Source organism: Conger conger, chromosome 3, assembly GCF_963514075.1.
Source record: "Conger conger chromosome 3, fConCon1.1, whole genome shotgun sequence".
NCBI classification, from domain to species: domain Eukaryota; kingdom Metazoa; phylum Chordata; class Actinopteri; order Anguilliformes; family Congridae; genus Conger; species Conger conger.
This window is the reverse complement of record NC_083762.1, coordinates 5,533,940-5,550,544: the sequence shown is the minus strand read 5'-3', so window position 1 is coordinate 5,550,544 and position 16,605 is coordinate 5,533,940. Positions and strand designations below refer to the sequence as shown.

The 16,605-nt window shown below is 48.4% G+C and overlaps 1 protein-coding gene across 1 annotated transcript in view; it reads left to right on the top strand.

Annotated features, from left to right (window-relative positions):
• Positions 1-16,605, top strand: part of pdgfrb (platelet-derived growth factor receptor, beta polypeptide) — a 43,015-nt gene that overhangs the window by 5,786 nt on the left and 20,624 nt on the right. Inside the window, exons 2-6 of the mRNA XM_061237122.1 lie at positions 12,163-12,242; positions 12,806-13,081; positions 13,662-13,919; positions 14,509-14,639; positions 15,271-15,436. Coding sequence (XP_061093106.1) covers positions 12,191-12,242; positions 12,806-13,081; positions 13,662-13,919; positions 14,509-14,639; positions 15,271-15,436 — 883 coding nt within the window. The 5' untranslated portion in view covers positions 12,163-12,190. The remainder of the gene's footprint in view (positions 1-12,162; positions 12,243-12,805; positions 13,082-13,661; positions 13,920-14,508; positions 14,640-15,270; positions 15,437-16,605) is intronic.

Here is a 16,605-nt window from a genome sequence, read left to right as displayed (position 1 = left end):
AAAGTGTCCGATGGAGACGAGCCCCAAACAACGGCCACGCAACAGCGAATATTTACCCCACACGACGACGACGGCGGCGGCACTAACGCCTGGAATGACGCGGCTTGGCCCTGTATCGCCTCTCAAAAGCCGGCATGATTTATCAGCGTCTCTTTGAGCGGGCACAGATACAGGAAAAAAAAAAGCGGCCATTTTGTTTGCCAGGATTACACGCTGGGTTCCTTTCTGGAGAGCTGAAAGACATCGGGGGTGGCACTGCGGCTCGGGAGTCACCGCTGACCTAGGCGTGACGCGAGGCGCACAGGACGTGCGCTAATCGGCCTTTGTTAAACTGCCCTGAAAGCTGGTAGAGAGGGCCGCTGCTCCCTGGACCTCTGAGCTGCTCCTGCCCCCGCCCTCCGTTACCCAGCCTGACGGGACGCCACCACAGACACGCGGGGGTCTCAGCCAAAGCCGTAGCCCCCCCCCCCCCCCGGTCGTCTCGCTTACGGCATACGTAGCTCCATCCAGGGTTTGGCGTTCCATTAGTCTTCCGGCTTTCCACCGAGCCAGGAAAAATGGCAGGAATTCCGAGCACGTTAACATCGTTTCCAGCCTCCGTTCGGTTGCCAGCGCAGTGTGATGTGTGCGCATTCCTGGCGTTCGCTCCAGAGATGCCACAGAGACAGCGCCAGCGCACTGAGATAGGTCTTCTTGTATTCATACGCTCAGCCCGTTCAGTAGAGACGCGGAAAACGCATCGCTCTGCGGTGGCGTTCATTTCATCGATTCGATTACATTGACAACAGTGTGGCTTTGTGTATGGGATTCTATTTCATCTCAATGCGGCGTCACTGCAGTTTATGATACCGACCTTGTGCTGGTTTCCGTGCCAGATGTAAATCAGACTTCCGCTTGGATGTGGGAACAGGGCAACGGTCCATGCTGCACATCTGATGGATGCGGGACTCAGTAATTCCACTAAATCTCAGACCCAGACCATGGCTGCAGGCCCTGACTGTCTTCTCGCTGGGATGGGTCGAGCCACAGGATATTAACCACACAGGTCTGTTTTTATTGCTACAACATGAAAGGCGTGCCAGCTTAGGGCATTGGGGCCCGTGATGTGGGAATGTGAACGGGACCTTTTCAGTGCGACTGCAGCGTTTCAGGCTTGATGGGCTGTTTTTATCACCAGCGCTGTAAAATATAGTCTGACATGGTAAAGCCCTGCTGAAAAAAGCTAGGTTTTGAAACAGCTGGTGGCTGGTTGACCAGTTCAGATCAGCTCCATACTCAGCATGGTTTGACCAGCTCAAGCTATGTTTTGAAACGGCTGGCAGCTGGTTGACCAGTTCAGACCAGATCCCAGCTCGACATGGTTTGACCAGTTGGTTTCCCAGCTACCAGCCCAGATAAGTGACTTGCACTAGCTGGTTGACCAGCTCATACCCTGCTAGACCAGCTTAATAACCAACTTGGCCAGCCCAAGGGTCAAGCTGGCATAGCTGGATTTTACGGCAGGGAGGACTGCATATGAGTACCCTATTAGACCCATATAAAGTTAAGAGATACCATTGTCACATTCTGTCAGATGATTAGCGCACACACACATGTACGCACACACACACACACACATGTACGCGCACTCACACACACACACACACACACACGCACGCGCACACACACACACACACACACGCACGCGCACACACACACACACACACACGCACGCACACACACACACACACACACACGCACGCGCACACACACACACACACACACACACGCACACACACACACACACACACACACATGCACGCACACACACACACACACACACACATGCACGCGCACACACACACACACACACACACACACACACACATAGATGATGCTGCTGATGAATGTGTCCCTGTGAAAAGATAACAAAAACAACAGGGTTTATTTTAACTGGCCTTGTCGTCCGCACTTTTCCCACAGTCCGCTTGCAATCCCAGCACCCGGTGGAAGGCTTCCAAGGAAAATTCTGTGCTTATCTATAAACAGTCTGCACAGAAAGGGAGAGAAGAGGGGAGGAGGGTATATATATAGGTGCTGTCTATGTTGTAAAGCGGGCTACTCTTTCATTTTGGCCAAAGGGTAAATTATCTGTGACCCTTTTCTTCTCTTCTGTGATGAAACGGGGAAATAAATGGTGTGTTTTAAGCACACAGGGTTTTAATAGTCATAAAGCAACACCAGGTCACTGTAAAAGAGGGCTGGATGCACTGGTGTATTTTTAACCAAGAAGACAATTTTGTTTAAAGTCACTTCAGTCAAATAAAAATAGCAGCCAGCAACATTGCAGATATGGCATTGCCCTTGCATGGAGAGGATGAGGGGGAATGTGTTGCATGATTTAATTTGCACTGGATCGTGTTGCACTGGAATTTGCAGTGCCGCTTATGAAATGTGTCAGTACAACATCTTTTTTTGTGTAGTGTTGCACAGCATCAGAACTCCGTGTGAGGATCTTTGTTAAATTGTGTCACATTGCTTCTGTGGAGTTGTGTTGTTTTGAATTTCGCGGAGTTCTGTTGTGTCGAGTTCTGTTGTGATGAGGTCTGCAGAGTTGGGTTGTGTTGAGTAATGTTGAGTTCTGTTGAGTTGAGGTGTGTTGGGTTCTGTGGAGGCGTGTTGCGGTGAGTTCTGTGGAGTTCAGTTGTGTTGTTTTCTGTGGGGCTTTCCGTGCAGTCGTGTATATCTCAGATGGGTATTCATTCCGTGTTGCTCCAGCTAACATGACAGTGTTGTTTCCTTGCATTACACTGTAATATCTCACTTCACTTGTACTGAATGGTAGTGCTGTGTGCAGGGTTGTGTAGCTGCAGGCTGTGTTCTCTTGTGGGAGGTTGAACTTGGCCCTGTCCCATCGTGCTCTCACTCCCACACAGGGGCATCCCGCGCCCCAAAACAGGAAGACCAGCCTTCCAGCTGCGAGGCAGGACTACAGCTGGGCCACGTTCTCCCCGCTCTGACACTTTACAACCTCTCCCCCTCTGTCTCTCTATCTCTATCACTCCATCCCTCTCTCTCTCTCTCTCCCTCTCTCTCTATCTCTCTCAATTTCTCTTTAAGTCTCTCTCTCTCCCTCTCCACTCTCTCTCTCATCCCTCTCTCCCTCTCTCTTTCTCTCACTCCCTCTCTCTCTATCTCTCTCTCCCTCTCCCCCTCTCTCTTCTACTCTCTCCCTCTATCTCTATCTCTCGCGCCCTCTCTCTATCTCTCATTCTCTCTATCTCTCCCTCTCTCTCTTTCTCTCTCCATCTCTCTCTCTCTCCCTCCCTCCCTCTCCTCTCCTCTCTCTCTCTCTCTCTCTCTCGCCCTCTCTCTCTCTCTCGCTCTCCATCATTTGAGGCCGATCGCGGTTCCCACCCCGTTGTCATCGCCGCCAGATGTTGTGAATCCAAACAGCGCGCGGGGTGTGTGCGCGCAACGGCACATCCACAGGCCGAGAGCGGGCCCCAGGAGCGGGCCCCAGGAGCAGGCCCCAGGCGCGGGCCCCCGGGAGGGAACCGGATCAAACGCAACGCGCCCTGACCGTGCTTCATGTCAGCGAGCGATGCTCAGAGAGACTCGGAGCGTTGGGAAGGGTCAGCCCCCCCCCCCCCCCCCCCTGCACAGGCAGCCGGTTCCCAGGCCCTCTCTGGGAAAACTTGCACCTCTGTGCACTTCCGCTGACTGTGTGTACATTAACATCACTACCAGCCCCACGAGAGACCCCCGAGACCCTAGAGACACTGAACATCGTGTATGTTACCACATCATGTCCGCGGTCCATTTTCTGTAAGAGGCACACTTACTAGATTCTCGTGAAAAAACATAACTGACTTGCCTTCTTAAGAACATGGCTAAGCCTAAATTAAGGCGGGTGTACATTGGATTATATGCACCTATTCTCCAACCTAAATTCAAGGTAGTTCAGGTAGGTCTTGACTCATGACATCACAAAATATCCACAGAAGAGTCTAGAAGTCAGACCCCCAGAACAGATCCTGAACTTCACCTGCATCGAGCCATCAAAAGTGTCTTAAAATAGCGTGTACGGTATCCCCCCCCCACCAACGGTGTTTCACATATAATTTCGCAAGAACCACAAAATTGTAGAGTTCGGTTGTGATAAACGTTTTTTCCAGATTCTTCAGACAAAAACACACCCACGCCTCTTGACTCACGTCACCCCGTGCGTGAGCTGAGCGCTTGGCGCAGAGTCCGTGTTATGACTGGACAGTGACATGTATTTCTGTCCGAGTCCCTGCTGAACGGTCATCCGCTGCTTTTATTATCCCGCGTTGAATCAGCCGGGCACCACCCCAACTCCCCCGGGCAGGCAGACAACTCGGGGTACACAGTGGAGGGCGAGCCGTGACTGGCCTGCGCTTTCAGTCCCGTCGCCGGCTCCTCTAAAGGGCCATTCACTCAAGCCATGCTTTGAATTTCGATTTGATTCGAGGAGCTGCCCTTCCATAATGATGTTTTATTCGGTTTTTTTTCTTTTTGCGACGGTCGACATTTCCCCGAAGAGAACGAGCTTTCCTGATGCAAGTACGAGTAAAGAATTATACTTTAGGATAATCTGTATCTTTCAGGGTGATCTGTATTTAAATTATTTCAGGATTGATATGTTACCGGCTGGGAGAACTGCACTGCTGTCAGAACAGGACAATCCCTCTGGCCTTTGATTACGGCCATGGGAGCCTGCTGACCAAAACTATTGACCAGAGTTTTAGGGCTGGTTTCAAGGACACGGATTAACCTTAGTCCTGGACTAAATTGAGTATTGTATGGATAATCTGCATCCAAAATTGAATTTAGTCTGTGACTAAATTTAATCTGTGTCTGCAAGACTGGCCAGCAGTTTCTCCCATTACCAGTCAGTCTCTCCCAGTGTTGGAGGTGTAATTTCCCATGAAAACCGTCTTTCAAAGTGAACATCCTGTCAATGTTAATTTCCCCCCCCCCCCCTCTCTCATACTACTTAAACACTATATCTCCAGTCTGCTTCCTTGGCCAGCTCTGCAAGTAAAATAATAAGAACAGTCCCGCCCCGACTCTAAAGTCTCATTTTCACATTTTTAACCCTCCGTCCCCATGAATTATCATGTGTTGAGTGCTGTGTTTCTGAAGCTACTGGTCGCGGCCTGTAGCGTAGTGGTTAAGGCACATGCCTGGGACCCGCAAGGTTGGTGGTTTGATCCCCGGTGTAGCCACAATAACATCCGCTCAGCCGTTGGGCCCTTGAGCAAGGCCCTTAACCCTGCATTGCTCCAGGGGAGGATTGTCTCCTGCTTCGTCTAATCAACTTTACGTTGCTCTAGATAAGAGCGTCTGGCGAATGACACGTAATGTAAAATGGGTATCGGGAGTGTATGGGGTGGGTCCCGGACTGAAACTGTAGTCCACTAGGCTGACCTAGTTTGTGTCTTTGACTGGTCCCTGAATGGTACCAATTCACGTCCGGATATTAAAAGTATTTCTAATTTGGGTTCAAAAGTTTAAGAAGCGGTGGTCTAGTGGAACACTTCTTTGGTCATTTCTGATGACGTGTGATGGCCTGTGAGCTGGTCACGGCGTTGACAGACGCGCTCTCTCTGCGTCTCGTCTCGTCCGACCCGCGGGGTTCACGTGCCGGGAGCACGGCCCCCTGGGAGAAGGTGAGCCTGGCGGCAGCGCGCTCCGGCCCCCGTCTCCCGAGGATTCCTCTTCATGGGAAAACTGCAGAGGTTAATCCTGGGAATCTGAACTGTGAAACCCGGGGAGTGAGGGGGTGGGTGTGCGACTGAGGGCAGAGTTCGGGCCTCAGAGGGGGGGAAAGGGACGGAGGGGTGCTGGGTGTCGGGGAGGGGGGGGGGGGCACCGCTGGTCAGTTTATATAGCTGTCCCTCCCCAGGAAAGATTAGGCGTGGGAGGAGATGCAGGAGTCGTTTTCCTGGCGGTGTTGGAGAGGAGAGCGAGAACGTTGGTGTCCCGAGCAGTTTGGTTACGAGGTGTTTAAATCGAGCTGCGCCATCCTAAACAACCTTTAAATTTACCTGCATGTGTGAGTCCTGCATTTGCTCTGTTTGTGCTGAAATATGGATTAATGCATTATTATGGATTGGATAATATGGTAATTATGATAAGAATTACCAAAGGGGGAAAGTCCTGTAAAAGTAAAAGTCCTGCCCTGTGTTTCTTCCACCACTGAACACAGCCAGCTTATTTCACCAATTAGTTCCACCTGAGGAGTTAATTCCACCTCTGCATACAACCCAAAGTCATGCACAACACAAAGCAGATATCACTGACCAAGAGTCAATATTTTACACTTAGCATGCCACAGATACAGGAAACCGCTCCTGGATACATGTCATGCCTGGGTCATTGAAATGGATCTAGATTGTCCAGACCTCCGTTTGGGAATTCATGGGAATGTTTTTGATACCGAACTCATTCACATATAAGGATTTTTATTTATTTTTTGCTAAAAAAAAACTGTTCCAGAATTTTGGTACTTTTATTACGCACCTCTAATTATTATAGCTGTCAGGTGAACACTGATGCTGGGGTCATGTTTTCAGGGAAGAGGGCAGTTTTATTTTTATTTCGGGTGGATATCTGTGAGATTTCAGAACTGTGGGGAGGAAAGCCACAGCTGAAGACACCGGTAACCGCTCAGCGCCCTGCAGGAGAGCCGGGTGTGTCGGCCACTCCCGGAGCGAAACACAGCTGCTCGCTGTGACGCGGGCTGGGCTGGAGCCGAGCGCCCGTCTCCCCGTCACAGGGCCACGGGAGAGCGTGCGTTTCCCGTAGCCCTGCCTCCGCGGGGGAAACTCCTCCATCCGCCCCTCCGCCCGCCTCGCGTTCTGTTCTTCCGCTCATCCCCCTCTCTTTCCCACCCTCGCTCACGCTCCCAGCCCTGCGTTTCGGCTTTAATTGATTCCAGACCCCTGCCCCCCCCCCCCCCACCCCCACTACACCCCCCCCCTCCCTCCACCCCACCCTCACCGGCCACTTGCATCTGTTCCCACAGCATATGACACAGTGTTTACTTATGGATGCTTTTCTCTCTCTCTCCCTCTCTCTCTCACTCCCTCTCTCCCTCTCTCTCACTGTCTCTATTTTGAAGCCTCTCTCTCCCTCTCTCCAGCTCTCTCTCTCCCTCTCTCTCACTCCCTCTCACTCCCTCTCTCCCCCTGTCTCCCTCTCTCACTCTTCCTCTCTCATTGTCTCTATCTTGCAGCCTCTCTCTCACTCCCTCTCTCCCTCTCTCTCTCTCTCTCCCTCTCCCTCCCTCACTGTCTATCTTTCAGCCTATCTCTCTCTCTCTCTCTCTCTCTCTGACCCTGGTGAGAAGAGAAGGAACAGAACAATATGGCCTTTGACCCTCAGAGGTTCCCCTCCACGGGACCGGGGGTGTAATTAATTTGGCAGACGGAGACTGAGTGTGTCCGCTACGCGCAACTGTACAGCTTTTTATTTATTTTTTGTTTGGGGGGGGTGCATTGACGTTTCCAGTGTCTCCTGGGACTCTGTTGCTGCTTTTTGGAAAAGCAACCCCCCTGCCAACCCATTCTCTCTTTCTCTCTTTTTTCTCTCTCCCTCTCATTCAGTTCAGCCATTTTGTTTCTCTGGTTTTTCCACCCTTTACCGTTAGTTGCCTTTACTCAGCAGTATCTTCATTGAAAGAACTGACCTCGTTTTTTTGTGTTCGTCATCTTCCCCCCGCGTCTCCTATTTTGCCTTTGCCAAGTGCCGTTTAGCAGTCCTCATTCTGAAGGGCGAAACGATTTTCATCGCTCAGTTCACAGAGCCTTGGTGTAGTGCCAGTGCAACCGCTGCCAAATTCTGACAGAAAGGAGGAGGGCTAGTCCTGTCCCACAGCGGAACGAACTCCTCTCCCCTGAGACACGCTGTCCACCTTGGGAAGGCCATACATGAGCAAGGATACTGGAATCTGAGTGCAAGTAATGCCGTCGACCTACTATTAGAAAAGAGGGGACACAATAAAGGTTTATCGGGGAGCTCGGCAGCTGCTCTCCTCATAGGGAAAGCACCCGAAACGTCCGTAAATCAGATTTCCGTAAAAAAAAAAAAAACATGAGAAACGTAGAGATTTATGTGCGTCGTCAAAATGGCTTAAGGTGAATTGCAGAAACGCGATCTCATCCAAAAAACGCAATATGAGCGACATCTTCCTGGAACACGTTCCCTCTGAGTCATGTTCTGAGTCAGGCTATAAGAAATTGAAGAAGTTCCTCGGTCATTTGTCATCCTGGACTTGCTTGCACCATCTGTTGAGCAGCCGGTCAATAGGCCTAACAGTCGGTCAATAGCAGCCAGTCAGTCCACATTTTTATGGGGATTAAGGTGAAGAGAGCTAGGGGTAAGATTCTGACTGCTGGCTGTAATGTTTCTCATTAATAATGACTTCTCTTTGAAATACATTGTTTGAACTTCAAGGTACAATAGGTAATTTTGGACTTCTAATGGTCAAGAGAGGAATAGCAGCAACAAACACCTTCAAACCACAACACTGTTTATCCCTCCCCCTTCTCTGTAATGCGGTGACGTTGAAACACCATTGGCTGTGGCAATTAGAACCAATTTTCAACCATTGAGCTTGAATTATGGTACAGTTATACAATGTTTTGGTACAGAGTGTCGGGCCGTCAAATGCATATTTATCATTTACGGACAATACTGTTGGGTGAGTCAACATGTCAGTGAGCTTTTTTAAATAATAGGAAGGTCTTGTAATGGTCTTGTAACAATGTTTTAACACAAAAATCGTACCTTTAATTTACTTAAGCTGCTATTAAGACCAAGGCCATACTTTTATGTACTGCTGTGCTGCCAATCTCCTTAGCTATCTACACTGTGGGCAAACTTGAGTCTCCTTTATCTGTACCTCAGTTGAAACTGTTATCCTGTTAATAAGAAATAGGCCTAACTGTTGCACATGTTGAATGCTGTTTTAAAGTGTTTGCAACTTTTAGATGTGAGTTTATATTTGCATTTTTGGTGCGATGCTCGCGGTATTCTGTGGTAGCTATCTGGGAATTTAACCTATGTTGTAGGCTACTCTTTTGCAAATCTGTTGGCTGCCTTGTTTTGACTGGGTCACACTTGATGAGGTTTTATTTTTGGTGCGACTCCCCAGTCAAACGAAGGTTGGTGATGCTGATGAAGATGATGATGATGATGGTTGTCTGTCTAACTGGACAGCAGTCAGTCAGCATGACCCCTAGTTTCTTGCTCTCATTGCACATGAGAACAGCTAAACACCCTATTGTCAATAGTCAGAAGCCGGTCTAGCTGGGTATGGGACGGTCAACCAGCATGGATAAGCTGGTCATGAAGCTGGTTTAGCTAGGTACGAGCAGGCTAACCAGCTAGTGCTGGTAGCTTGTCTGAGCAGTTTCAAAACATAGCTTGAGCTGGTCAAACCATGTCAAACAGGGAGCTGGTTTGAGCCGGTCAACCAGCTGCCAGCTGTTTCAAAACCTAGCTTCAGCTGTTCTTTTCAGCAGGGCAGCAGTGTTGACAAACAACAGGCAAGTGGCCTACACAACACAAAAGGACACAAAAGAAGCCACTGTGGTCCGTCTTTTTAACAGTGTTTACCAGAAACGCTCCGCTTTTATTCGAGAGCGAGCTGTTGCCCTTTCCCGGACGATGTTTGCCCTCCCACCCTTTTTCCCGCCGTTATTGCTGTTTCTGTGGCCGTCAGGATGATCCAACAGAACCAAACAGAATTCAGAACAGCGGTTTTATTTTAGTTTTTATGGCGGGGGGGTGGGGGGTGGGGTGTTGTTTTAAGGAGTGTGGGTGAAGTCAGCACACACACTCACATGTGGTCTTGTCTCTGGAAAATCCCTTTAAATATTCCAAGTGGAAATGATTGTACTGGTTTTTTTCTTGTCCATTCTCCTGAAAATTAATACTCTTTCACTGTTTAAATAACTCAGGGTCAGAGTGCAGTATTTGACATAAATTGTATGACAAACCACTTGAACACAGCCCACACAACTGCTGATGTGTTAAAGCCAAGTTGACAGTCCTCTTCGCCAGCCTTGCTAAAAACCCGGCCATGTTCTCATGTCAGAAGACACAAATGAGGCAGATGTTGTGTGTCACGCAGATCCAACCACAGGCCGCTCTACATCGACGGACGCCTTCGCCTTTCCGGAAACTTCCTGGCCCCCTGTGCGCTCATATACTGGGAAAGTCTGAGAGGGGGGGGAGGGGGGGTTACAGATATTGGGGTCACTGGGAAGGGTACTATCAGGCATTGCCCCGACCCCTACAGCTGTCCTGCAGAATGTCCTTACTAATTAGAGGCCACTGTCACTATTCACACTTTTTTACTGGTGCTTCATATCTCAAATATTTCTGTAGTGAGCACTGATAAGTAGTTTCCTACGGATTACTGAAGTATGAGCAGTCAGTAAAACATCCAAGCGGGCAGTAAATTGGTCGTATGATTGTCTCTGCGGGGTGGCAACAGAAATCATGTTTAACAGAAGAGTTTAAAATATATATTTTATGTATGACTGCAGGTGACCCAGTCAGGCATCTAGGCGTCCATCTTGTTGTCCATCTTGTTGGTTTATTAGCTAGCTATGTGCTCACAAAGTGAGGAATAGCTTAGACATGCAGAGGTAAGATAGGAGCTTGTGATCCACGCTGATACACACACAGAGGGGTACATGCCAGGAGACAGCTCAACACTATGAAATCTGAGTCTCCCACATCTCCTCCCGGCTCCAGAAAGGAGGTCTCTGATATTTAAGTTGGGGGATTTAACGCGGTATGGTACAGTATGATGGGTATGGGGGAGGAAAAATTTGGTGGCAGGGACAGTATGTGAGTGTAATGTATCAGGAATCCGATTAGTAACATGCCACAGTATCATAGTAAGTATTTGTGCTTTGTTCATGTTCACTTAAACTTCACTCTGTGTTTTTGGAATCCTGGAAGCGGTTGTGTCATACATAAAAAAATAAAAATAAAACCAATGAACCAATATTGTGTTAAATCCCCAAACAAAGGTCAGGACAATCGAAAACTTTTTCCATTATACATATCTAGCCAAGAGTAGTTTCAATGCAGTGTCTGTACCAGTGATACACGTCTGGGCCGTCACTAGTAGGGTGGAAAGCTCAGGTGGTAAGAGCTGACGTCTGGCGGTCGGAGGGTTGCCGGTTCGATCCCAGCCTGGGTTTGCTGAAGTGTCCCTGAGCAAGACACCTAACCCCTAAATGCTCCTGACGAGCTGGTTGGTGTCTTGAATGTCCATTCACGTATGAATGGTTGAATGAAAACCATTAATTGTACAGAGCTTTGCATAAAGGCGCTATATAACTGCCAATCATTTACCATTTAGGGGCCCACAGTTGGGATTTCAGTGGGAGGGGGGGCCCAGTGAAAATTCCAGTGCAATATTCTTTCAGGGGGGCCAGAATTCATAGCTACACCCCTGAAACAGGAAATCTAAAATATTGACTCTTGGTCAGTGATACCTGCTTTGTGTTGTGCATGACTTTTTGATGTTTTGGTGGACAGTCCAGGCTCAGGAAGTAAAAGCCATTGCCCAGTATTTTGTTCCAGTCATCTGGATTTGCTAATTAGCACAGCTCTTCAGCCAGGGGGTAGGAGTAATTACTGAAATCAGCTGGCTGAGTTAGTTCATAGGTGGAGGAAACGCATGGCAGGACTTCTCTGCTGTAAAATCCAGCTATGCCAGCTTGACCAGTGTGAAAATGGAGGTGGTCAAGCTGGTCATTGTCTGAGCTGGTCTAGCTTGGTATGAGCTGGTCGACCAGCATAGCCGAGCTGGTCATAAAGCTGGTCTAGCTGGTTGTGAGCTGGTCAACCAGCATAGCCGAGCTGGTCATAAAATTGGTCTAGCTGTTTATGAGCTGATCAACCATCATGGCCAAGCTGGTCATAAATCTGGTCTAGCTGGGTATCAGCTGGTCAACCAGCTAGTGCTGCTAGCTTGTCTGAGCTGGACAACCAGCTACCAGCCGTTTCAAAACATTGCTTGTGCTGTTGTTGTCAGCAGGGCTTTACCTTCAGACCCCTGGACTTTCCACCCCTGGTTGTATACTTTATTGAAAGGCATCCTTGCTGTTTTTGCATTTTTATTCCCCACAGAATATCATCACGCATCATATTTTCTACCATGATGAGAGGAAACTGTCGGGCAGCAATGCCTCTAGCAGTCCTGCTTGCAGGTGAGAGATCAGTGCAGAGGGAATGTTCTAAATGCTCTAAATGCCTCCGATTTTACATGGCTTTTGCTCACTACACACAGTGCAGGTTTGCAGCTGCATTTATTGAACTGATTCCAGTGATTTGTTCGGGGGTAGAGTACCAGTACCTGACTGGGAATCAAACCTGCAACCTCAGAATTACAAAACTCAAAAAAAAAATTGGTTTTGAAATTACAATTAAGGTTTTTTTTTTTCTCAAGTGGAAAATATTTAATGTCGTGAAAAATGTCTTACCCCTCAGGGAAATCTCGAAATGACTCGAACTGTCTTACCTCATTGGCACAATTTTCGTCTTATTTAGCAAAAAAATACGGTAAGACTAAAATACTTCACTGGAATTACTTACAGTATTTTTTGCATTGTAACTATTGTACGCATCACGGACGAACACAAACCGCAGCTCCTTCAAGCGGATGCTCATCGTCAATCAAATGTACAGTATTTCCAAAAAGGGCGTCTGGCACAAGCCGCTGCTTTATTTCAGACCACAAACATTTGTCTGCCGTCGTTTCCTTGCTCCAAAGCCCTTCAGCTCTGCAGAGGCAGCCACGGCCTGGAGATCACGCCCGGGGGCGACGTCTCCGTTCTCAACAAGGGCGCGAGCTTCTCCGCCAAATGCCGGGGAGGGGGCGCGGTGACCTGGAAGCACAGCCACCCGACGGCGACGGGCATCCGGGTCACGAACGGGCCCACCTACAGCACCCTCACCTTGGAGAACGTGGCGTGGAACCACACGGGCGTGTACACCTGCGCTGAACCTGACGCGGGCGACACCCGAGAGATCTCGGTGTTCGTTCCAGGTGAGGTTGAATGTATGACGCGGGTTTTCATCGGACAGCCTGCAGGAGGTGGCTTCCGCACCCCGGCGTCACATCGCATCTCTGTAATAGAATGGCGACTTAAAATGGAATCTGATTGAAGATTGTGTCGGCGTGTGTTAACATGGATATGTTAGAACGGATATGTGCCAGCATGGACATGGGTACATATGCATGCATTAGCAGTGGACATGTGTGCATATATGTTCGCATGTATATGTGTACATGCGTATATATGTTTTAGCAGTGGATACAGTATGTGTGCGTATAGTGTATTTGGACAGTGACACCCTCATTATGGTCTTGCCTCTGTACATCCGCACTTTGGTATGGAAATGACACAGTGTATATGAGGGTAAATTGCAGACTTCCACCTTTAATTTGAGTCGATATCGGGTGATCCGTGTAGGAATTACTGTCATTTTAACACATGGCCCATTAATTAATTAATTTAATTAATCGACCCAAAATGAATAACAACCTTTTCAAACCCCTAAGATCTTCGCTCTTTAATTTCTTTGACCTGCTCCCCTCCCACCTGCTCCCCCCCCCCCCTCTCCAGACGATAAGGTTTGGTTCCTCCCGGAGGAGTACCACATGGTGATGAAGAACAACGACGAGGGAACGATTCCCTGCATGGTGACGGACCCTCGGATAAAGGTCTCGCTGTACGAGGGCACCACCCACACTCGTCTGGACGGGGCGTACCATCCGCTCAAGGGGTTCACTGCCCGCCTGGAGGACATGACCTACTTCTGCAGAGCAGAGCTCAACGGGGAGACCAAGGACTCCATCCAGTTCTACGTCTACACCATCACGGGTGAGTCCCCCGTCAAAACACGCTTTCACTCAACTTGGCAGACCTGTTCAGTTTGTCTTTCCAAACTGCAGCATTATCGGTTCATTTTCCGAAAGCTAAAATTTTTCTGTTGAGAAAACCTGAAAAATATAGCTGCAACAAATTGAAGTAAAATTGTAGGTACTGTATATCCAATGAAGCATCCCATTGAAAACATTTCAGGTAGCCAAAAATTAGTTTAATATGATTTACCCATTGCTTACTTACAACTATTATGATTATGATTATTATTTATTTTCTTCTGCAATATTTTACATATGTTTCAGCAACCGCTGAACTGTGTTTACATTTTTTAAAAGAAAATTTAGAAGCCCATTGATTAGTTAAGATTAAAGTACTGGGGTTAGATTAGAGCCCTGTATCATGTAGCAGCTGCATAACTGCACTAAGTAAAACGCAGAACAGCTAGTTTTTACTCAGTGTAGCTGTCCAGCTAACTCACTCAGCCGAATTGCGGGAGATGAAAAGCATCCTGTTCCTGCAGGGCCGTTGTTGTGATCGTCCTGGCATCACAACGTCTTCTCTCTCTGTTCTCTCTGCCCTGTTTCAGTGCCGGATTCCATAGAGGCCCACGTCAACGCCTCCCAGACCGTGCTCAAACAGGGGGAACCACTACTCGTCCACTGCACCAATCACGGAGCGGAACTGGTCTTCTTCTCCTGGGAATACCCACACGCGGAAGTGAGTGGGCGGTTGAGTTCCTACGGCTCTCTGCAGCCCGGTCCAGGGCGATCGCTCTCTACTGCCGCGTTAATCACGTCAAGATGTCGGGCCCACCGCCTACAGTTACATACCACTGCTTAAAAACCAGATAAAATGTGGTGGGAATTACACTCAAAACTGTAAGAATAAACCCTCAGTGGAATGAGGTGATTTTGTGTGTGTGTGTGTGTGTGTGTGTGTGTGTGTGTGTGTGTGTGTGTGTGTGTGTGTGGATGTTCTTGGTTCCCTGCTTGCTGTACGTATCAAAGCTGTTGCAGTAAGACTGCTGGGTGGCTCATCCTGCTAAGGTACTGTGCACGGATGGGCCCCCCAGTCCGGTATCTGTGAGAACAGTGTGCACTGTCTGCTATTTCTTAAGGCTCTGTTGAAGTGCATGGATGGGTCCTATGGTCTCCTATCTGTTAAGGCACTGTTTTAACATTATAACAATTGCACACATTGCTTGAAATAATGTTTTCATGTCTTTCTTAATGTTTTTAATGCTCATACATTGTTGTGGGTGTATTTATTGTAAGGTGGTTGTCACTTTTTGCTGTTGAACAACTTGCCGTGAAAATGAAGACGTTTAACTAAACCTGACTTCCCGCAGGGCTCGGAGGTCGAACCCCTGACCGACTTCCTCTCGACCACGATCATGCGTTCCACGCTCTACTTCCCCAACGTCTCCCTGGACAACTCCGGCTCATACGTGTGCAGGGTGCAGGAGAACATGCTTGACCACACGGCCTCGGACAGCATCGACATCCACGTCGTGGGTGAGTCCCCGCTCACAAGCCGAGTTAGTCCCGCTCGTCTTCCAAGTCAGGGATGCTCAATCTTACCCAGAAAGGGCCGGCGTGGGTGCTCCAACCTAGCAGTTGCACACCTGAGTCTGCTGACGAACCACACGAGTCTTTGCTGAGGGTCCTTGATTAGTAGAGTCAGGTGCGTCACCTTTTGGTTGGAACAAAAGCCCGCACCCAAACCGGGCCCTTCCTGCGTAAGATTGAGGACCTCTGCTTCATCAATTCATAAAAGATTGAGTTTCAAAATCAGATTAAGGTTTCCCAGTGTGGTTCTGTACAATATATACATAGTCTCAATGTTGCGACCAATTCCTGCGGTCTTCTTCAAGCATTTAAGGCTAAACTAATATCTGATTCAGCGGTAATTTTCAACACTTTTCCTGGCTTCGGTAATCCTATATCAAGGTTCGACCGAGTAATGAAACACATGCATTTAAATTTAATCACGATAAAGATTTACACATGTAGTGAAAGAGGTGCCTTATTGGGATTTGCTGACTGAAGTTTTCTTTGGGCAAAATTGAAAACCCTTATTTTGGTCTCTGTGGGGTTATGGGCCACATTTTCAGTTCCATCTGTGAATGCAGACCTTATCTTAATGTGAGGCATCTCAAAATCATATTTCCCCTGGTAAAAAAAAAAAAACCCCTGAGAGAGAAACGTACAATAGCCTCAGTGTGGCCGGTCTGACGATCGGGCGTGTAACTGCCACTCCTGTTGCTTTTACCTGGCAGAAATATAACCAGGAGGCCCCTTCCAGCAAAGACAAATAGGAAGGCTTGTTATCATTCCTGGCTCCATGGGCGACGCTGTAAGCTGTGAACAGACTGAAAAAGCTGAGCCGCATCTGGCAGCAGTATGGAGCTAGCTACATGTGAGGAGCTGGGTAAAACCCACAAAGCAGGATCACTGAGTTAGCTGGATAACTGCACTGAGTAAAACCCACAAAGCAGGATCACTGAGTTAGCTGGATAACTGCACTGAGTAAAACCCACAAAGCAGGATCACTGAGTTAGCTGGATAACTGCACTGAGTAAAACCCACAAAGCAGGATCACTGAGTTAGCTGGATAACTGCACTGAGTAAAACCCACAAAGCAGGATCACTGAGTTAGCTGGATAACTGCACTGAGTAAAACC